The sequence below is a fragment of the Peromyscus maniculatus genome, chromosome 21 (assembly GCF_049852395.1).
Source record: "Peromyscus maniculatus bairdii isolate BWxNUB_F1_BW_parent chromosome 21, HU_Pman_BW_mat_3.1, whole genome shotgun sequence".
Classification (NCBI taxonomy): Eukaryota; Metazoa; Chordata; class Mammalia; order Rodentia; family Cricetidae; genus Peromyscus; species Peromyscus maniculatus.
In genome coordinates, this window is record NC_134872.1 from 48,820,425 (window position 1) to 48,840,911 (window position 20,487).

Genomic DNA, 20,487 nt, shown 5'->3' on the forward strand with positions numbered 1-20,487 from the left:
TTCTGCCCCTTCCCCATCCTGTCTTTTCCTTTCTCTTCTCTCTATCCTTGTTTACTCCTCGTTCAGTCTGTACCCCGACCTCCAAAAGTGGAAAGGTAATAACAGATGAAAACAAGGGGCATTTTATTAGAGGCCAGGGGTATCAGCTTTGGGCAGCAACAGAGGGCAGCTTCACGTAACTCTTCATGGGGGGCAGTGGGCGAATCTTCCGGCCCGCCCAACCTCCCTTGCGGTGCCACAGCCCGCTATCAGGCCTCTTGCCCAGCCAGCGGTTCCGTCCTGCCTTGCCGATGACCCGCTGGTTATGATTAACGTTGGAAACACGGCCTACAGTGGCAGTGCACGTCTCCAGCACCTGACAAGAGAAGCAGAATGTACCGTGGGGACAAGAGGCAGGCGTGGCAGTGCTGAGTGCACAGCTCTGCGCGGCTTCCTACCCTCAGTGAGTACAGGGAGAAGACAGGAAACAAAAACAGTAGAGTGTAAGTGTGGGTCCAACAGGAAGAGCGGAGCAGTTAAAGAAAAAGGCTCCATCCTTGTTTGTTTTTGTGGTTTTCGTTTGGAGTCAGGGTCTTGGTAGGTAGCCCCAGCTGTTCTGGCACTTGCTATGTAGACCAGGCTGGCCTAGAACTCAACAAAATCCTCCTACATCTGCCTCTTGAGCGATGAGATTATAAGCCAGTTCCAACCTGACTGTTCAACCCACATCCATCTTTTCCTGGTTTCCTGAAAAGGTCTCAGGTAGCCCCGGAGGCTTGATTCTTTTGCCTCTTCTGGAATGCTGGGATTACAGGCATGTACCACCATGCCCAGCTGAGCAAAGGCATTTCGATTTACTCCAATATGGTGCCAACCTGACAAGGCATGCTCAGTCAGGTGGCAGAGAGAGCAGACAGCTGGAGGCAGTTCCTGGCATCCTAAACACTCGGGAGCTGGTGAGGAACATTCCAGAAGTGCCTTCTTTGCCGGCCCCTCCCACTTGTGCCCATATACCTGCATCTGCCTCTTGGAGGGCAGCTGGATAATGGCTGTTCCGTTCACCTTCCGAAGCAGCACGCCACATGTCCCTAGGGAAGGGAGAAGCAGGTTTGCCACCCTCCACAAATGAGAGGGTGGTTTCCCTGGGGAGCTAGGCCAGTGCTTCCCTGTGCCCTTCAGGGGCACATGAAACATAGAAAACTACACATTATGATTTAGGTTGAAACAGCACACATTCATCCTCTTGTTCCCTGTTTTTTTCCTGTTCGTGGAACAGATGTGGTCCTACGTGCTCAGAGGATAGTGGTATCAGGTACCCTGGGTTTGCCAAATTGTGAGATGTGGGTAGATTCTTCTCCCATACCTGCAGCTCGGATATACTGGGCCCCTCGGCCAGGCTCACTCTCCACGTTGTTGATGAGGGTCCCCACAGGCAAGGCCCCGAGAGGGTGTGCATCCCCTTCCTTAGCAGCCACTGAAAGAGAGTTTCATCAGCGCTAGATCCTCTGCAACCCCCATCCCGTGCATCCGGCAGCGATCTCTCACCTGCCATCCTGCCTATATGGTTAGAGTTCAGGATTGTATCTCCTGCCTTCATATTTTCTGTGGCAATGATCCAACGCTTCCGGCTGCCCCCAGCGACCAGAGCTATGTCTGCAGACCTGTTCAGAATGATGGACAAATAAGCGGACCATCAAGAAGGTCCACATTCTCTGAGAAGCTACAAAACAACAATTCACACCACACCATCACCACCTCACGTCCCAAACTTGCCTACATGGATCATAGCGGACGGTGACAACCTTCTCCTCAAAGGGTTCTGGCTGGGTTTCCTTCTGAGGCCGGAACCGTAGGAAGTCAATCATTCTATAATTTTGCTTGTGGCCCCCACCAATACCATGTACTCGGATGCGGCCTAGAGTCGAGACAGTTCAGGGCTATGACTCAGGTTAGAATAGCTTTCTGCATTAACAGGCCTTGCCAAGACCAGACAGGAGGACTCCTCAATATTATATCACAAACAGAAAAGCGGCAAGGCTGGGGGTATAGCTCAGAGCAGACAGCTTGGTTTGTAAGCACCGAGGCCTCAGGTTTGATCCGCAGCATGTGGGTGTTTGGGGGCCATGACATCCTTGCAAAAGGGATGGGGTACCACAAGACTCAATAAAATAAAAATAAAAACAGAATTACTAAAATTGCATGAAACAGACAAAGTCTTTTCAAATTACTGAATTCAGTAAGTTTTCTGAGAGGATATAAATTAGACTCACATAATTTCAACTGTTATGAGTTTTGGGAAGGTTAAAAACACCATGGCACTTCCTGCATAGAGTGAGTTAACTTTTTTTCTTTTTTTTTTTTTTTAAAGACTTATTTATTTATTATATGTACAGTGCTCCACCTGCATGTATGCCTGCAGGCCAGAAGAGGGCACCAGATCTCACACAGATTGCTGGGAATCGAACTCAGAACCTGTGGAAGAACAGCCAGTGCTCTTAACTGCTGAGCCATCCCTCCAGCCCGAGTTAATTGTTTCTGGGAGGTCTATTCTTCAGCTTCAGTAATGATCCACATAATAAGCAGCACCTCAATGAATACTTTCTAAGTGTGTGTCTGACACCTTACAAGCTGTAGTGCACTGCTATAGACACCCACGATCCTAATTTCCCTCCGTGACGCTGTGGGCCCTTTCCCCCACCTGTGTGGTCTCGGCCCCCAGACTTCCTCATTTTCACTGGTTTAACTGTGTACTTGGTACGACTCTTCCAGGACACAAACTTGGCATGGAGGTCCACAGACATATGCACTGGGCGTCGAGAAGGCAACGCCAAGGCAGCGGGCCGCTGAAGAACATTGCTGAGTATCTGGGGATAAGAAATATTCTCTTCAGAGAATCGAGAGAGAGTGAATAGACCAAGTTCAGATTGTAGGCCACTTCCTCCCAGAAGCATCTCAGACCACTGTCCCCAACCCGCCAGCCTTCACCTTTCACCAATACCAGTGTGATGTGTCTATCCAGGTGTGTGTATGTGTTGACAATCATTTGGTCCTCTCACCTCTGAAATATTTCTCCAATGTGATGTTCTCCCTTTCATCATCTTCCAGTCTGTTTCAAGCTCTTGTCAGGAAAGCTTTTCTTCCCTAAGGAACTCCCTTCTCCAGAGCTGGTGAATTCCACCCATACAGCACCATCACAGTACCAATGCCTTTTGCCCTCTGCATGCTTCCCGGAATTTCCACATGTGAATGCAACCATTACTTTGCTTTCCCCCTGCTAGAGCCCCAGGGCTTCAGAGTAGTTTGGAATATCAAATACCCATCTGCTAAATTCTGCCATACTCAGCCTGAGAACGTCAGAGAAACAAGATTGGTAATTTTGCTTCTCTGTGATTCACCATTGCCCACTCCTGGTCTAAGTTCTGCATTCTCTAATCTCAGCAACAAGCCATCTTTATATTAAAACGGTCAAGAGCACTGGCTTTGGGGTGGAGAGCGTAGTTCAGTGGTCGAAGGAGTAGCATGTGCAAGGTCCTAGGTTTAATTCCCAGCATCATAAAAAAACAAAAAAGCATAAAAACAAAAGCAAGCTCTGAACCCAGTCTAGTCCCAAAAGGTGTATGACCTTAGACTGCTGACCAGTTTTCTCATCTGCAAAATGTGCACAATAACTTGGTTGAAAGGAGTTCGTTCATCGCGGTCGCCTATTCTGCCTGGTTTACAGTAGGTGTTAAGACTGCTACCTGTTCAGCAGAGATCTGCTAGAGCACCTACAAGCCAGTAGCTGGTCTGACAGATGCAGCCCGCTGGGAGAGCAGTACTTGTAAAGAGCAGAGGATGGAGGCGAGTTGACCCAAGGTCACGTCATCGAGACTAGCTCGCCGGATCGTGACAGCCCAGGAGGAAACAGTCCAGGTAAGCGGATTACCTGGGCAGCAGGGAGCAGAGTCGGAAGCCGGGCGGTAACGGCCGGGGATGCCAGGCTCAGAGAGCGCAGAGCACCGGTGAGCGCGCACAGGGCCATGGGGTGGTCCGACTCCTCGGGACTCGGCACGCTTTTTCCTCCATTTAGAGCCCGGCGCTCTCGGATGACGCTTCCTTCCCGGCGCTGTCGCTCTCAGATGACGTAGAGGCGGCCCCCTAAGGGGAGCGTCGCAGGACGCAGACTTCCTCTCCGCCCGGGAAGAACGGGTCCTCAGCCAATTGCCGGCGGCCTCTGAGGTCGCGTGACTGGGGTAGGCCCCGCCCCTCAGAGCCGTCAAAACAATCGCCTTGAGCGGCAGCCATGATGGATTTAAAGGGGCAGTCCCCGTCCAGGCGGCAGCCGGGCCAACAGGGTGCAGGTGAGTCCTTGGGAGCACCCCTGGGGCTGAGGGTTAGGACGGCACCAACCCTCATCCCCACACTCCGGGGCAGGTGACCAAACCACTTCCGACCAACCTCCCGAAACTCCAGGCTGACTCAAAAACCCCGCCCCCCACGATTCTTCCCCGCCCCTCGGCGTCCAGACAGACAGACAGTAGGACAGCCTGCCCCGCCCCCTGCCGGGCCGCCTGACTCCGTGACCTCCAGCTTGTCCCCCTGTCGGGTCTGGGTCAGCGACTCTGCCCTCACTCACAGCGTCCTCCCCTCAGCCCCTGCCCGTCTCTGTGCTCACCCGGGGCCCCAGCGCACGGTAGCAGCCGTAGACACCCCGAATTGCAGCCCCAGGCCAGGGTAGCCCGCGCCCAGCGCCGATCCCTGTGGCCCCGCAGCTCATCAGATCTGCTATGCTTCCCTGAGCCGTCAGGCGCTTGAGAGGCACCCTAAGGTCCCGGCTAGGTGATCATGACAGACCAAGCTGTGAAAGGAGCCTATTGCGTTATTCCAGGTGGGAGTCCGAACCAGGTCTCCCTGCTCAGCCGTTCGTTCGCAGGCACACCCCTGGCCGCAGGTCCCAGATTAAATCAGTCTTGCATTCCCTTATTGGGAGAAAGCAACTCCTCCGACCTGGAACGAGGAGACTGAGTTACGGAAGAAAGGACATTAGTCCTGGTCTCTGAAGAACCTGTCGGCAGAAGGGGGGGGGGGTGTTTGTCCTGGGTGGCTGTGAAGCGGTGAGAGGAGGGTGGGGCTGCCGGACTTCTGGACTTTGGGCAGTGCAGATCTTTCTAAATCCTTAGCTGCAGTTCAGAGTTTCTTCCGGGCTCAGGCCTGGGAGCCGCCTGAAGCCAAGGGCTCTGCTCTGTACGCAGGTAAGGAGACTTCAAAGATGAGTTTTGTGGAAGCAGGAAGACGGTCCGAAGCCTGGGGGGTGGCAAGGGAGGCCTGAAGGTTAGTTGGAAAGGAGCTAACCAGGCTGGGAGATGGTGGCTTTGGGTCGGTTGCTGCCGCAGCCTGAAGACCTTCACCCTTCCGGAGCCCTGTAATGAGGGCTTCTGGGTCGTAGGTCCCCCCGCCCCAACCTTGGGTCCTGCCCCTTTATTGGAGCACTGTTTTCTGCAGATTCTGTTCTCTTTAACCCTGCTCCTTTTGCAGTTTTCCCAAGGCCCTCTGTGATCCTTGGAATGCCTCGGGTCCCCGGCTTCTCTGTCCTAACCCATGCTCTCTCTCCAATCGCTAAATCCTAAATTCCTGGAGCTCAAAGCACACCTGTTCATTCTACAGCTCTTCATTCAGGTTAATCTCTCACCTTCGTCTTTATGGTTAGTGCTATGGAACCCTTACTCATTCCCTTCCTTCAGCCCAGCACAGACAGGTCTCCCGAACACTTCCCCTCACTTGGATCCGCGACACTCTCCCACAGCGCGTCTCCCGTCTTCACCAGCTGAGCTCCGTGGTTTCTCCCTAGGCCAGGCAAGCCCTCCCAGCCAGGATGTCAGGCCTGGTGTTGGGGCAGCGGGATGAGCCTGCAGGACACCGGCTCAGCCAGGAGGAGATCCTGGGCAGCACCCGGTTGGTGAGCCAAGGCCTGGAGGCCCTACACACTGAGCATCAGGCTGTGCTGCAGAGCTTGTCCCACACCATTGAGTGTCTGCAACAGGGCGGCCATGAGGAAGGGCTGGTGCACGAGAAGGCCCGGCAGCTGCGGCGCTCTATGGAGAACATTGAACTGGGACTGAGTGAGGCCCAGGTAAGAGTCGGGGTGATGCCAAGTGGTCCAGAGCCCAGAGAGGGTCAGTCACCTGAGGCAAGGGGAGGGGGGGTCACCTTGTCCTCGAAACTTGGATTTGTTCATTCATGAAATATTTATTAAGTGCCTACTGTGTGCCACCTCTTTGGAATGCTGGTGACACATCACAGGACACAACAGTACAATTCTTTGCCGTCTTGGAGCTGATATTGTAGCTGGGAGAGACAGAGCACAGGCAAATAAGTAAATGATTTACCGTGAGAACTGCTAAAGACAGCAAGACGAGATAAAGGAGGGAAGGAGAGCGAGAGGATGCAGCTTCATATAGAGAGGTCACAAAAGACCTCACTCAGAGGGTGGCGTTTGAGCAACAAGCCCTGGAAGAAGCAGGGTCCCAAGCAGGGAGGGTAAGTGCGAAGGCCTTCCTTTGAGCCTGGCTGGCGAGTTTAGCAGTTAGCAAGGGGCGGGCTGGTGTGACTTTCTGCAGAGTGAATGTTGAGTGAGGGGAGACAGAGTAGGAAATTGAGGAGGAGGGGGAGGAGGAGGAAGGGGAGGAGGAAGGGGAGGAGGAGGAGGGACGCCCTTGGAGATGGGGCTGGATCATGCGGAGCTGGTAGGCTGTTCTGGGGTCTTTGCTTTTCCCTTGAGAGAGATGGGAGCTATTGAGATGTTCTAAGGAGTGATGGACTCAGCCTGAGATCCTCTGCTTTCTGGACTGGGAGCAGATGAGAGGGTAAGGGCAGAAACTAGAGAGACCAGGAGAGGCTGTGGTGACCTGGGTGGGAGCCGTGGTTGGCAGCTGATGAATGTAAACGGTGGAGGTGGTGAAATGGGGTCCAGGGTGTCTTTTTAAAACTTAATCCTTTTATTTTATGTATATGGCTGTTTTGTCTACATGTCTGTCTGTGTGCTACGTGTGTGCCTGGTACCCACAGAGGCCAGAAGAGGCCATCGGATCCCCTGGGACTGGAGTTACAGGTGGTTGTGAGCTGCCACGTGGGTGCTGGGAATTGAGCCCGGGTTCTCTGGAAGAGCAGCCAGTGCTTTTAATCACTGAGCCAGCTCTCCAGCCCAGTGGTTCTCAACCTGTGGATCGTGATCCGTTTTGGGGTCAGACAACCTTTTCACAGGGGTTGTGAAACTCCTGTACACATCAGATGTGCTGCATATCAGATATTTACATTACAATTCCTAACAGTAGCAAAATTATAGTCACGAAGTAGCAACAAAATCATTTTATGTTGGGGTCCCCACACCATGAGGACCTGTGTTGAAGGGTCACAGCGTCAGGGAGACTGAGGACCACTGCTCCAGCCCCCCAAGTGTCTCTGGATGGTAGAGCTGTTGCCACTCAGTCCTGCTTGTTGATTCCTGGGTGCCTCTCCCAGACTGGCCGTCTCTCAGAAGTCCCCTGGATGCTCTTATCCGGAAGACTGTAGCTCATGTGATGTCCCCACCTAGGTGATGCTGGCCCTGGCCAGCCACCTGAGCACAGTGGAGTCGGAGAAGCAGAAGCTGCGGGCTCAGGTCCGCCGCCTGTGCCAGGAGAACCAGTGGCTCCGGGATGAGCTGGCAGGCACGCAGCAGCGGCTGCAGCGCAGTGAGCAGGCCGTGGCCCAGCTCGAGGAGGAAAAGAAGCACCTGGAGTTCTTGAGGCAGCTGCGCCAGTATGATGAGGATGGGCCCAGCATGGTGAGCTGCACACCCAGGGTTTGCCGGGACCACAGGCAGGGCAGCGTCCCCATCATCCCACAGGAAACTTCAATGCCTAGCGTGTTCCCACTTGGAAGACTTATTTTCAGCCTTGATAGCTGTCAATTTTAATTAAATGTGTACTCCCCTGGAGAGTGGGGCGGAAGTTCTTGTTCTTCCGGTTAACAGTATGTGGAGCAAGATAAACAGTCAGACAACTCAGACCCAGAATCCTCAGGGCTGTGGTTAGGGACAGCATAGCCCCCTTTATGCAGGAGATTCCCTTACAATTTTCTCTCAGGCCGTGCGTGGGTCAGACCCACTGAGCAGGTGTTTATGTACCCTGGGCCCTGTGAGTGCAGAGGAGGAGATCTATGAAAGGCACCTGTCTTCTCAGGCTTATAACATCTGTGGAGAGCTGGGCTCGTACTTGAGGACACAATGTGACCGGACAAGCAGCAGGTGCACAGTCTGGATGTGGCCAGTCCCACAAAGGGACTTCCACAGAGATAGGTCCCTGAGGGCTGGCATGGTCAGAAGGGTTCGGACAGGAGGTGGGCTGCAGGCTTGGGTAGCGGTTAGGGTGGCAGGTTCACGTAAATGGGTCAAGAGTTGTGCTGGATTTTGTGGGGAGAGAGGAGCTTTCTGCACTGGAGGGGAATTCCCAGGGACGGCGAAGAGATAATTTGCCTGGGACAGACTGGTGAGCCTGTTAGGAGAGTTTGAAGTCTCCATGTAAGGTCACCATCCCTGATGGAGAAAAGCACATTTCCATTATGGAAGTGTGTCCCATAGTAAGGGCCAGGCCCTAAGCCCACACTAAGCAAAGGGAGAAGGTGAGTCCAAGGCTGAGCCAGACACTTTGGGTACGTGTCAGCAAGAGCAGACTGACTCCCTCCCCTCAGGAGAGACGTATAATCAGCGTAAAAAACGCACAGGGATCGGCACAAGGCTGTAATCACCAGAAGTGAGTGTGAGAGAGAGGGAGGCTGAGATAAGGGTGCTAGGAAGAGAGCTTCGTGGGTGAGAAGCAGTCGTGAGCCTTTGGCTAAGAAGTCCCTGGGTTTTCCATCTAAGAGGCCTGTGCATGGCTGGGTCAGCCACTTTTCCAGGGGCGGAGGCTGGGACAGAGTTCGGCCCCTTCGCTTGATGACTTTGTGGCTTAGAGGAACCATTGGGGTCTGGCATGCTGTCCCTTCTCTTCCAGGAGGAGAAGGAAGGAGATGCCACCAAGGATTCCCTGGATGACCTCTTCCCCAACGAGGAGGAAGAAGATTCCAGCAATGGCTGTGAGTCTACCTTTGGGGCTGGAGGGTGATGAGGGGCAACTGGAAGCTGCTTCCAGCTCTGGCCCACTCTGATAGGGTCTCCACATCCACAGACAAGTTCTCCACTTCCTCTGGGGACTGGGTGGGTCCCAGGCTAGGTCTAGAGCTCCTCCCCCTTTCCGTGCCCATCAGTATTAAATAAGTGTCGGGCGCTAGGTTACCAAGATGGAAGAGATGCTGGGTCCACTAGTCAGTTCTCAGTCCAGTGGAGACTAACCCTGGGCTGGAGCTGCAGGGAGTCCCCAGGCCTTTCGTGACTTGGCTTTGCTGGGCACCCCTAGCACAGGCTTTTTGAGTAAATGTTAGGTGAGTGACTTTCTGAGAGAGTAAATAGGACTGTGACCCACAAGTGCAAGGGTGTGGGTGAAAGAACAGTGGTGTCCAGTCCCCTTTGAGAGCCTGGTAGGAGCCAGCATCGACACAAAGCGGGGGCATGTTGGGGGGCAGTAAAGGAAAAGGAGGAGTCCTCTGAGGAAATGCCCTGTTTTTTTCTGTCATGAGTTAGTGTCCCGTGGCCAGGGTGCTACAGCAGCCCAGCAGGGCGGGTATGAGATCCCAGCAAGGTTGCGGACCCTGCACAACCTGGTCATCCAGTATGCCGCTCAGGGGCGCTATGAGGTGGCCGTGCCGCTCTGCAAGCAGGCGCTAGAGGACCTGGAGCGCACCTCTGGCCGAGGTCACCCTGACGTGGCTACCATGCTCAACATCCTGGCTTTGGTGTATCGGTGAGCACTACTCTCCTCCAGTTCTATGACAGCTCACATCCTGCCTCCTCTCCGCTCTGCTGGACGCTCCCCCAAGGGCGTGTCCTCCATACTAGAACCCTCGCTTTCTCCAATCCCAAACCCTTGACCTCAGAGAATACTCATCCCTCCGGCTCTTTGTTTCTCTGGCCTCTCTGGAGACAGTGTGTGTGTGTGTGTGTGTGTGTGTGTGTGTGTGTGTGTGTGTGTGTGATTCAGCTTGTGGCTTTCTCTGGGGATGGCAGTGATCTACAGCCTGGTGTGTGTCATGAAGCTTTATTCCTGCAGCAACAGGCTTCCTGACTTCAGGGGAGTCCCTGATCTCTAAGTGTACCCCAGTCCTTTCAAAGGAAGGGAGGGGAAGAGGTGGACGGGGGACAGAGTGCGTGCTGACACCCGTCATTTTTGCTGCTTTCCAGGGACCAGAATAAGTACAAGGAGGCTGCCCACCTGCTGAACGATGCCCTCAGCATCCGGGAGAGCACCCTGGGCCGGGACCACCCAGCCGTCAGTATTTCCGGCCGCCCACTCTGCTTCTCGGCCTCTTAGCCCTGTGTGTGCTTCCCTCAGTCCACTCACTGCAGCTGCTGATAAAGGAGGCTCGAGAACCTTCAGGCCCTGTCCCGCAAGCTCAGTGCTTCTCAGTTCTCTGAGACCCAGTGACTCCTTTTTGTTACTTACATTTTATAGTAGTGTCTAGTAATTGTACAAAGTAACAGGTTTAATTATGACAGTTTCCTTCAAAAAGCCCCTTTTCTTCTATTCTGATTTTATGTGTATGGGTAGTTTGTGTGTATATTTGTGCACCACGTGTGTGCAGTGCCTGTGAGGCCAGAAGAAGCATCAGATCCTACACGTGGGTGCTCGGAATTGAATGTAGGTCCTCTGAAGAGCAGCCGTCACGCGTAACCTCCGAGTCACCGCTCTAGTTAGTACACTTCACGCACGTCTGTGACACACTCTGACCACGTTTATCCTTCTTATTCCTGCTCTTGTCTCCCTTTCCCTCATGTTTCTGTAGGAACTAGGGCTCGAACCCAGGGCCTTGCTGAGGTTAGAGAAGCAGCCTACCACTGAACTTTGACTCCGTGAGTCAATACCCCTAGACCTTTGACTCTCTTTTTACGACAAATGGTTTTTCTTGAAATTTAATTTACAGTTAAAATATCCTACCTGTACATATGATTTCCCCCAAACAGGTAACAGGACTAAAAAGTAACTCCAATGACTATAGAAGAGACAGAGCATACTTTTTAATTACATAATACATACAATACAATGTAGAATAAATAGCTGAGTACAACTATGCTAGAAGAAATAACAAAATAATCTGATGTTGGGTTTATTATAGAAGTGATAAGATGAAAGTGAAAGCCAGCCAGGCACGGTGGCACAGGCCTTTAATTCCAGCACTCGGGAAGCAGAGGCAGGCAGATCTCTGAGTTCGAGGCCAGCCTGGTTTACAGAGTGAGTTCCAGGACAGCCAAGGCTACACAGAGAAACCCTGTCTCAAAAAACCAAAGAAAGAATTGGGGGCTGGAGAGATGGTTCAGCAGTTAAGAGAGCACACTGCTCTTGCAGAGGACCGGAATTCAGTTCCCAGCACCCATGTCAGGTGGCTTACAGCAATCGGCATCTGGCACCTCTGGTCTCCACTAGTACCTGCTTTCCCATGTACATCCCCACATATAGACACAAATACACTTCATTCAGAAAGAGCTTTTTTAAATTTTATTTTTAAGATTTATTTATTATGCCTGCATGTACTCCTGCAGGCCAGAAGAGGGCACCAGATCTCATTACAGATGGTTGTGAGCAGCCATGTAGTTGCTGGGAATTGAACTCAGGACCTCTGGAAGAGCTGCCAGTGCTCTTAACCTCTAAGCCATCTCTCCAGCCCCTCATTAAGAGCTTTTTAAAAGGAAAAAGTTCTAGAAATAGCCTCTAGTAAGGACATAATGCCAAGCGTTTGATGGGTTGTCATAGTTGAGAAAATGAGCAATGATGTCTTTGGAAATGAGGTGGCCTTGTGAGAGCAGTTCCCTGTGATGCACATTACATTACTTAGGCAGGGAGGCCGCATCTCAGCAGCCCTGCGATCTTGACCTCCTTCTGCCCCATGCTCACTGGCCCAGCAGGGCGTTCCTAGGTCGTCAGAGCCGTACAGCGTGTGTATACACACACACACACACACACACACACAGTATCCACAGCTTTCCCGCCTCCCTTTGCGAATAGCACTGTACTGCAGCCAGAAACCACCCCTAGAAATGTTTGGAAATCCCTCTAGAGGGCGATACCCTCACCCTCGTAGAGCTTCAGGCATTCTGTTTGTAGTTTCCCCCTTCCCAGCCTCTGGCTCTGTGGTAGACTGTGTCCTTTTTAAAGGGGAGAGAGAGGGGTCGACCCAGAGGTCAGAGGACAGCCAGCTCACTGGGGTTGGTCCCTCCGTCCCCCGTGAGTTTAGGTCTGCAGGCTTGGCAGCAAGCGTTCTCCTGCGTGGAGTCTGTGTCTCTTGTTGCCCTGGGCTCTGCTGGGCACGGAGAACTGGGGATTCACCGCAGCACTGGTGTGTGATGGGGTGGCCTTCCTCTGCAGGTGGCCGCCACGCTCAACAACCTGGCTGTGCTCTATGGCAAAAGGGGCAAATACAAGGAGGCAGAGCCATTGTGCCAGCGGGCACTGGAGATCCGAGAAAAGGTGCCCGCCCTCTTCCCCGTCCTCCCCGGCCCTTCACCCTGTCGTCCTCTCTGACTATCTTCTTCCTTCTTTTCCTTCTGCTCCTCATGCACGCAGACAGGCCATCGTAGTAATTTGTTCTTTTGCTCTCTCTCAGGTCCTGGGCACTGACCACCCGGATGTGGCAAAGCAGCTGAACAACTTGGCCCTCCTGTGTCAGAACCAGGGCAAGTACGAGGCGGTGGAACGTTATTACCAGCGGGCACTAGCCATCTACGAGAGCCAGCTAGGGCCAGACAACCCTAACGTAGCTCGGACCAAGAACAACCTGGTAAGGAAGGAAGAGCCAGGGGTGGGGAGGGGGAGGGGAGAGCCTCCCCGAGGATCCTGGACTCAGAAAGCATAAGAATGGGGCACATTCCTTTGCCAACTTGGTGCCTCTCTAGGGCTGCCTTGGAGGATAGAAGGCCTGCTCCACTGTCCTGCCAGAGGTTCCCGTCCTACTGGGGGTTGGCGGGAGTAACTAGCCCTCAGCTGTAGCAGGATGGATGAGGAGGGTCTCAGGGACAGACCCCAAGATGTCTGGCTGAGACCTGCTCCCTCCGCCTGCCTCTTGTTCCTGTGTTTCTGTTCTCTGTCTCTAGGCTTCCTGTTACCTAAAGCAGGGCAAGTACTCGGAGGCTGAGGCTCTGTACAAAGAGATCCTGACCCGTGCCCATGTGCAGGAGTTTGGATCTGTGGATGGTGAGTGGTAAGGTCTGGGAAGGGGGCTAGATCGTGGACCACACATGGGTGGGTTGGGGCAGCCAGACCTTGTCAGTCTAGCCCCATCGGCCTGTGGGCTCTGGCTCCCCACATCGTGTCCAGATCTGTTCTCTTACCCCTCACTCAATGTGTCATCCTCAGATGACCACAAGCCTATCTGGATGCATGCTGAGGAGCGGGAAGAAATGAGCAGGGTGAGTGGGGGACGCAGCCCGGGAGCTGGAGGCTACCAGCGCCTCTGGCTCGATCCTTGGGTCGGTTTAGCCCCCGACTTCTTGCCCCAGCCCTCAGTGTATACAGTGCCTTTCCCGCCCCAGCGTGCACCTTAGCCCTGCGCCCACCTCTGCCCAGCATCTTTCTGCTTCCGTCCCCAGAGCCGGCACCGGGAGAGCGGCACACCCTACGCAGAGTACGGAGGGTGGTACAAGGCCTGCAAAGTGAGCAGGTGAGCTGCCCGGGGTCAGCAGGAGGGTCAGCGGTCTGGGGTGCTCCTCTGTCTTCTCTCAGCCTTTCCTCTGCCCCTCCCTGCTGCCCCTTTCTGTTCCTTGTCCTTGTGATGCTGAGGGTTTATGCAGGGCCCGTGTACGCTCGGCAAGCGCTCTGCTGTGGGGCTGTGTTCTCCATTTCTGAATCCCTCTCCCTGCCTTCTCTCATCTCCCTGCAGCCCCACAGTGAACACCACCCTGAGAAACCTAGGGGCTCTGTACAGGCGCCAGGGAAAGCTGGAGGCAGCTGAGACCTTGGAGGAATGTGCCCTGCGTTCCCGGAAGCAGGTCAGAAGCCCACAGCACAGGGCAGTGGTGCCTCTCTGTAATGAGGGAGTCCCAGGCTGGCCTCTATCAGGGATGGATAACAGCAATTGTAGGCACTTGCTGATGTTACACAGGACCCAGGTTCAGTCCCCAGCACCCACATCAAGCAGCTCACAACTGCCTGTAACTCAAGTTCCAGAGGATCCAATGCCATCTTTTGGCCTCCATGGGTACCAGCATGCATGAGATGCGCATACATCACCCAGGCAGACACATATACACATAAAATAAGATGAATAAATCTTTTTTCCCCCTGAGACAGGGTTTCTCTGTGTAGCCCTGGCTATCCTGGAACTCACTCTGTAGACCAGGTTGGTCTTGAACTAAAGATCTGTTTGCCTGCCTCTGTTTTCCAAGTGCTGGGGTTAAAGGTATGTATACCACCACATGCAGCCAATAAATAAATCTTTAAGGGGTTGGGGATTTAGCTCAGTGGTAGAGCACTTGCCTGGCAAGCACAGGGCCCTGGGTTCGGTCCTCAGCTCCAGAAAGTTAAAGAGAGAGAGAGAGAGAGAGAGAGAGAGAGAGAGAGAGAGAGAGAGAGAGAGAAAGAGAGAGAGAGACCGACCTAGAGAGACCGAGACCCTGTCTCAAACCAAAATAAAAGTCCAGAGTGGGAGGGCCAAGAAGGGCGGGCCTGGAGGCTTTTGTGCCCGTGCTGAGAGGGTGGGGCAGTCCTGTGGCTGTGGTGGTCTTCAAGAACGTTCTTACTCCACACTTGCCTTTGTGTCATGGTACAGAGTCAAGATTCCCTTCACAGCTGCTGTAGTGGCTTGTGCTTGTAATTCCAGTATTCAGGAGGCTGAGGCGGAATTATTACTGTGAGTTTGAGGCTAGCCTGGGCTACATGATGAATTATAGGCTAGCTTCAGCTACAGCATGCCTTTCATCCCAGCACTCGGGAGGCAGAGCCAGGCGGATCTCTGAGTTCGAGGCCAGCCTGGTCTACAGAGTGAGTTCCAGGGCAGCCAGGGCTACAAGAGAAACCCTGTCTCAAAAAACAAACCAACCAACCAACCAACCAACAAACAAACAAACCAACACCCCAGGGCTGGTAAGTTGACCCAGTGGATAAAGGCACTTGCCTCACAGTCCTGTGAGCTGAGTTAAGTTTCTGGAACCCATGGACAAGTGGAAGGAGAGGAATCCCTCCTGAGTGCCCTCCAACCTCCTGCTGTGGCAGTGTGTGCCTCTTCCCATCACACACAACAGTCGTAAAGTCGAGTGTGTGTGTGTGTGGGGGGGAGTTGGGGGAGATGACCAGGAGGACCTAAGCTGGGGAGGCAGAGACAAGAGGCCCCCTGGGGTTTGCTGGCCATCCAGTCCAGCCAGTTGGCAAGCTCTAAGTACAGTGAGAGCCTGTCTCAGAGAGAATGAGTGAGGAGCAGCCAGGGAGGGCAGTCACTGCTCTCTCCAACAGCGTGTGCGAATACGCACAGACGATAGAAAAGAACACAACACAGCATGGATCCACTCCACAGGGCAGAGCTGTAGAAATGCAGCTCTTCCCCGTGACCGGGTGGCATGCATGAAGCAGGTGAGGTCGAGGAGAGACCCAAGTCAGCATTCCTCCAGGTACGGGTCTCAGCTGACTTAGTAAGTTGCCCATTCACTCTGGGACATAGCTACACGTAAGTCTGTGTAAGGCCACACTACCGCCACACAGAGCAGATACTGCCCAGTGTTTGTGTAGGGGCATCGTAAGGAGGGGGAAAGACCGAAAGCCCCATCCTGAGATTTAAGGACTATGAAGTCTTAGCGCCTTCCGTCTACTTTTTTGTCTTTTAAAGATTTTATTATTTTATGTGTGGGGGTCTTTTGCCTGCATGTGCATCTGCACATGCACACAGTGCTCAGAGAGGCCAGGAGAGGGCGCTGGATCCCTGGCTCTGCAGTTACTGGCATGGTGAGCTACCCTGTGGAGCTGGGAACCCGATCTGTGTCCTCTGGAAGAGCAGCTGGTGCTTTTCCGGCTCAGCCATCTTCCTAGCATCTCCTCCCCTTCCTCCCAGGGCACTGACCCCATCAGTCAGACCAAGGTGGCGGAGCTGCTCGGGGAAGGTGACGGGAGAAGGACCACTCAGGAGGGCCCTGGGGACAGCGTGAAATTCGAGGGAGGTGAAGACGCGTCAGTGGCTGTGGAGTGGTCAGGGGTGAGTCTGCCCAGTGCCGCTGCCCTGCCCTGTCCCTTCTTGTGGGCACCGAGGAGCTCTGAGGCTGTCTTTCTCCAAGTTTGTACACGGTATTGGTCCTGCTGTCCCCACCGGTTAGGTCTGTCCCTGGAGTCTGCTTCGGACGGACGGACAGATGGACAGACAGGGCTCTTGTTCTCAGCCGCTGGGCTTCAGGGACAGGGGACGTGTGCAGAGTAAATGGCAGGGGTAGACGTGGGAGCCAGGCCACAGGGAACCCCTTTTCCTCCACTGCCCATCTCTTTTTGATAGGACGGCAGTGGTGCCCTGCAGAGGAGCGGCTCTCTGGGCAAGATCCGGGATGTACTCCGTAGAAGCAGTGAGCTCCTGGTGAGGAAGCTCCAGGGCACTGAGCCTCGGCCTTCCAGGTACGTGACACGGTTGAGGTAGGACAGAGCAGGCCAGCAGGCCCTTGCCTGCAGCTTCTCTTGGTGCTGGAGAAATGGCCTAGAAGTGTCCTACACGAGGGACAGTGGGCTGGCCTCAGTGATCTCTTTCCCCCTTTAGCAGCAACATGAAGCGGGCAGCCTCGCTGAACTACCTGAACCAACCCAGTGCGGCCCCACTCCAGGTGAGGAAGGAAGGACTCCCAGAAGGCAGCTCCAGGGGCAGCAGGCGGGGAGGGTGGAAGTGTCCCCATGATGAAGGTGGCCTGGGAGCCTGGAGCCCTTGGGGAGTCCAGCTGATGGCGTGGTATTGGATGGCTAGGCATCAAGGGACAGTTTCCGATGCTGGGCACTGATGGACACGCCTTTAATCCCAGCACTCGGGAGGCAGAGGCAGGCCAGCCTGGTCTACAGAGTGAGTTCCAGGTTGGCCAGGGCTATACAGAGAAACCCTGTCTCAAAAAAAAAAAAAAAAGAAAAAATCAAAAACCAGAGAGAGAGATTGAGCAAGTGAGTGAGTCTCAGCCCAGACAGTAAGTACAGGTTCATCAGGAGAGTGCCAGCCACTGATGCCCTCCAAACTGCTACTTTGGAATTAGGAATAATCCCAGAATGATTTAGAGCTGCAGGTCCCTTGAGGTCTTAGTAAGGAATGAAAAAGGAGCAACACAAAAGGAATTGAGTCTCTGAGGAAAGAGCAGTGATAGTTCAGTGTGGTGCCCTCTTGTGTCGGCTCATAACCCGTACAAGCCAGTATCCCTGGGTTTCCGCCTGGTGTCCTCCAGCAGACTGTGCCTAAGCTAAGTCCCAGAGTTTGGGTGGAGGTTGGAGGTTCCATCCCAGGTCCAGAGAGACTCTGGGGCCCCCAGGGCTCATGGGCTGGCTGGTGGGGTCTGTTTCAGGTTTCCCGGGGCCTCAGTGCCAGCACGATGGACCTCTCTTCAAGCAGCTGACATTCAGACGCCAGCCCCCACACCCCCGTCTGCTGGGGCCCCACAGCCTCCCAGCATTCCTCGATGCTCCTGTCCTTCCCAACCCAAATGGGAAGGTGAAGGAGGACAGTTTAAAGGAAGAGTGCAGCCTCTGGGGTCTAGGCTCCTTCCTCACGAACGCCCACCCCTTTGGAAGGGCCCTCAGGATATCCTCTCTGCTTTGGAGTCCTCTAGAGTAGCTCACCGAGGCCCCCAAGGTGGGCTTCTGAAAAGCAGGTTGCATCTCCGGCATGTGCCTGCTGCTGGTTTTTCTGTCAGAGGGTTTGGGGCTAGCCTCTTGCATCCCTGCCCTCTGCCTCACTTCAGGTCCATGTATTTCACGATGTTTCTTTAATAAAAGAATCAGGTAACCTTTTGCGGCTTGAGTCTTGATTGAAGTATGGGGTGTGTTAGGCTCTTGACGGAGGGAGGGAGGGTGAGGGCGGTGGTAGATGGGGCAGTGGGACTGTTGGATCCTTGGCTTTTTCCCGGTTTCTCCCGGTGCGTGCCCTCTTGAGCAGGGCCTGGAGGAAGGCATCTGGGCGATGGGGAAGGAGGCCCACAAGGAGAAGGTGCTGTGGACTGGGCTGTCAGGGACATGTGGTGGCCATGTGGCAGGACCCTGGCGTCCTGGCGCCACTTCTCCTGCCTGTGAGGGCTCCATGGCTTCCTTCCCTCCTCCCAGCTGCTTGGGGGAAGGGAGGTCTAAGCAGGCCTGGGGGGCCCTCCAGAGCCAGAAGGGGGACAAGGCACTACCCATCCCCTCTTGCATATCCTGGAGGCCTGTCAGCAGCTGGGCCCCATCCTTGAGAGCCTGACTTCTCCTGACCAGCCTCCCACACCCCTTGCTGCTTTCACAACAAAGAAAGAATGTGGGGGTGGTGGCGCTGGGGGTGGAGGGTGCGTGGAACAAGGGCTGCGCCGGGCCTCCCCACAGCTGGAGATTTGGCCATGCCCTGACACAGCCCAGACTGCCTGGAGATGGACTTGGGATGAACGTCTGTTTAATAGCTGTCTTTCGCCGGCTTTCAGAGCCCAGGGTTTCCACCTTGGGTTCAGATCCGTCCGGATCCGTCCAAAGCTGACTGCAGTCACGCCCCTCCCCCTCCCCAGCTACCTCTGTTCAGCAGGGCACCACGTTATGCCCTCCGATGTCTTATGCGTGGACGCCTGCGACACCTTATTGGTCTGTCTCCCGACACTTTTTATCTCCACCAACTTGGAGAATACTGGGCAAACTATTGGTCCAGACCTCTAGGTAGGTCCAGAGTGACCATCGTTCTTAAGGGGCCACAGAATCCCGAGAGTCACTTTGGTTCTCCTGCGTCCCCGTGGACAAACCAGGCGGTGGGCACAACGTCCCGGGCTCTGGCGCTCCCCCGGGACCGCCACTGTCCCCCCATCCTTCTCCAGAGCCGTCCCTCAACGGCCAGCTCCTCCCCTCGACGGCGAGGAGGGGGGCGTCAGGGGGCGGGGCGCCGTGCGGGCGGAGGGGAGGGGGCGTCGGGGGCGTGGTTTGGCGGCGGCGGTGGCGCGCGAGGGCTTGGAGGTACGGGGCGCGCGCGGCTCCAGCTCCGGACGCCTCGGGCTCGGGCTGCGGCTGCTGCAGCGGCCCCCCGCGCTCCGGTCGGCGCGCCCGCTCGCCCGTGCGCCTTGAGCCTCGCCGCTCCCCTGCAGCCCGCCACGATGGGAGCCCGCCCGCTGCCTCTGCTCAGCACTCTGCTGTTGCCGCTCCTGGCCGGTGAGTCCCCCCCGAGAACCGGGGGTACCGAGCTAGGCTTATGAGAAGCGCGGTAGTCCCGGGGGCAGGAAGGGCCCTGGAGAGGTGGGCTGGGCGATTGGGGCGGTGGAGAGGCTCGCTGGGAGTTCGGGGACCCGGGGTTGGCGACGCCCCCGCGCGCGGTGCGCTGGGGCGCGAGTTCTCCCCGCCCGCCCGCCCGCCCGCCGGACCCGAGAGTTTGCTCGAGCGTTGCCCGGAGTCGCCGGCTCCCGAGCCCTGCTGCGGAGCTCCTCTTTGGGGAACAGTGCCTTCCCCTCCCGTGAGAGGGTGCAGACACCCTGGGAGTGTCCCGGGCCTTGGAGCCCAGGTGAGGGGGACCGGCCTGGGTCCTGATCCCGACCGACCCGACCTAGGGCGCGCCTGGCGCGGAGCTTTGTTACCTATGACGGCCCGACGCGCCCGGCTCCCTCCCTGAAAGTTCCGGGGCAAAGCTGGAACCCCAGATGGCCCTGCCGGTGAGGGCAGGTTAGACTGAGGGGTGCCTCGTCTCCTCCTCCAACTAGGCCCGAGCCTTGAGCCCACTCGGTGCCAGGGTCGTATCCCGGGAGCCGAGGGTCCCAGACTGTAGTGGTGACTAATGAGTGAAGGCCGCTGCCAAAATCGGGCTTGGCCCGCTTGCCAAGGTGCGGACGGGCTTTGCTCTGCTGTTTCCTGGATTTCCATCCTGTCCGTGCTCAGGGAGCAAAGAAATATCTGTCCTCCTAAGGGCAGAAAGGCAAAGGAAAAAAAAAGAAGAAGCCCAACTCTGGCTTTTCGTGGAGGGCCTCTGTACTTTGATGAGGGTGTGGCCCACATCTCCAGGGCAAACAAGGGGCACCCCCGTCGCCAGATTTTATTTCCTGACTGATCACACCTGAAAGTCAGTCACCATTAAAGGTGTTGGAAGGGATTTAACCGGAAATCGCCGAGCTACTCAAATACCCGTTTTGCTGGTCCCAATCAGCAAGGACCGAAGGACGGCTCCTTCACCTTCGGAGACAAAACCGTCTCTGATGGTCTGCAAAACAGCCCTCTTTGGGGAGACATTCTGCCCAGGGGACAGCCTTAGGTG

General features: G+C 55.1%; 3 protein-coding genes across 13 annotated transcripts in view; 2 read left to right on the forward strand and 1 right to left on the reverse strand.

Moving 5' to 3' along the window:
* Positions 1-99: 99 nt before the first annotated feature.
* On the reverse strand, positions 100-4,097 carry Mrpl2 (mitochondrial ribosomal protein L2). Its single transcript, XM_006990825.4, has 7 exons — positions 3,905-4,097; positions 2,678-2,843; positions 1,753-1,894; positions 1,525-1,640; positions 1,343-1,453; positions 994-1,067; positions 100-355 (listed from the first exon to the last, which is right to left on the reverse strand). Exons 1-7 carry the CDS (start codon positions 3,998-4,000, stop codon positions 143-145), a joined length of 918 nt encoding a protein of 305 aa, XP_006990887.2. The 5' UTR covers positions 4,001-4,097; the 3' UTR covers positions 100-142.
* Positions 4,049-18,032, forward strand: Klc4 (kinesin light chain 4). Of its 10 annotated transcripts, XM_042266576.2 has the most exons (18): positions 4,731-4,846; positions 5,211-5,289; positions 5,494-5,634; positions 5,807-6,088; positions 7,550-7,780; positions 8,988-9,069; positions 9,614-9,833; positions 10,271-10,358; positions 12,450-12,551; positions 12,688-12,861; positions 13,175-13,274; positions 13,437-13,489; positions 13,670-13,740; positions 13,960-14,068; positions 16,120-16,260; positions 16,552-16,667; positions 16,807-16,870; positions 17,588-18,032. In XM_042266576.2, exons 3-18 carry the CDS (start codon positions 5,557-5,559, stop codon positions 17,636-17,638), a joined length of 1,962 nt encoding a protein of 653 aa, XP_042122510.2. In that variant the 5' UTR covers positions 4,731-4,846; positions 5,211-5,289; positions 5,494-5,556; the 3' UTR covers positions 17,639-18,032. The 10 variants fall into 10 exon arrangements, with proteins under 10 accessions (XP_006990885.2, XP_076413832.1, XP_042122508.2 ...); XM_042266574.2 differs by lacking the exons at positions 4,731-4,846; positions 5,211-5,289 and adding an exon at positions 4,305-4,319; XM_042266575.2 differs by lacking the exon at positions 5,211-5,289 and having other exon boundaries at positions 4,708-4,846.
* A 1,127-nt stretch (positions 18,033-19,159) lies between these two features.
* Positions 19,160-20,487, forward strand: part of Ptk7 (protein tyrosine kinase 7 (inactive)) — a 63,482-nt gene continuing 62,154 nt past the window's right edge. Inside the window, exon 1 of one of the 2 annotated variants that reach the window (XM_042266570.2) lies at positions 19,160-19,397. In XM_042266570.2, the coding sequence (XP_042122504.2) occupies positions 19,343-19,397 (55 nt within the window). In that variant the 5' untranslated portion in view covers positions 19,160-19,342. The remainder of the gene's footprint in view (positions 19,398-20,487) is intronic. The other variant, XM_076557731.1, reaches the window with a different exon arrangement.

What these genes read in the sequence shown, in the direction of transcription:
- Mrpl2 (XM_006990825.4), bottom strand. Translation starts at nt 4,000, where the DNA reads ATGGCCCTGTGCGCGCTCACCGGTGCTCTGCGCTCTCTGAGCCTGGCA. An exon ending in CTCTGCTCCCTGCTGCCCAG is followed by an intron (nt 2,844 to 3,904) that starts GTAATCCGCTTA and finishes TCTTATCCCCAG; the next exon opens with ATACTCAGCAATGTTCTTCA. An exon ending in CCAGTATATCCGAGCTGCAG is followed by an intron (nt 1,068 to 1,342) that starts GTATGGGAGAAG and finishes TCCCTTCCCTAG; the next exon opens with GGACATGTGGCGTGCTGCTT.
- Klc4 (XM_042266574.2), top strand. Translation starts at nt 5,557, where the DNA reads ATGCTCTCTCTCCAATCGCTAAATCCTAAATTCCTGGAGCTCAAAGCA. An exon ending in TTCTACAGCTCTTCATTCAG is followed by an intron (nt 5,635 to 5,806) that starts GTTAATCTCTCA and finishes GTTTCTCCCTAG; the next exon opens with GCCAGGCAAGCCCTCCCAGC. An exon ending in AGAAGATTCCAGCAATGGCT is followed by an intron (nt 9,070 to 9,613) that starts GTGAGTCTACCT and finishes GTCATGAGTTAG; the next exon opens with TGTCCCGTGGCCAGGGTGCT.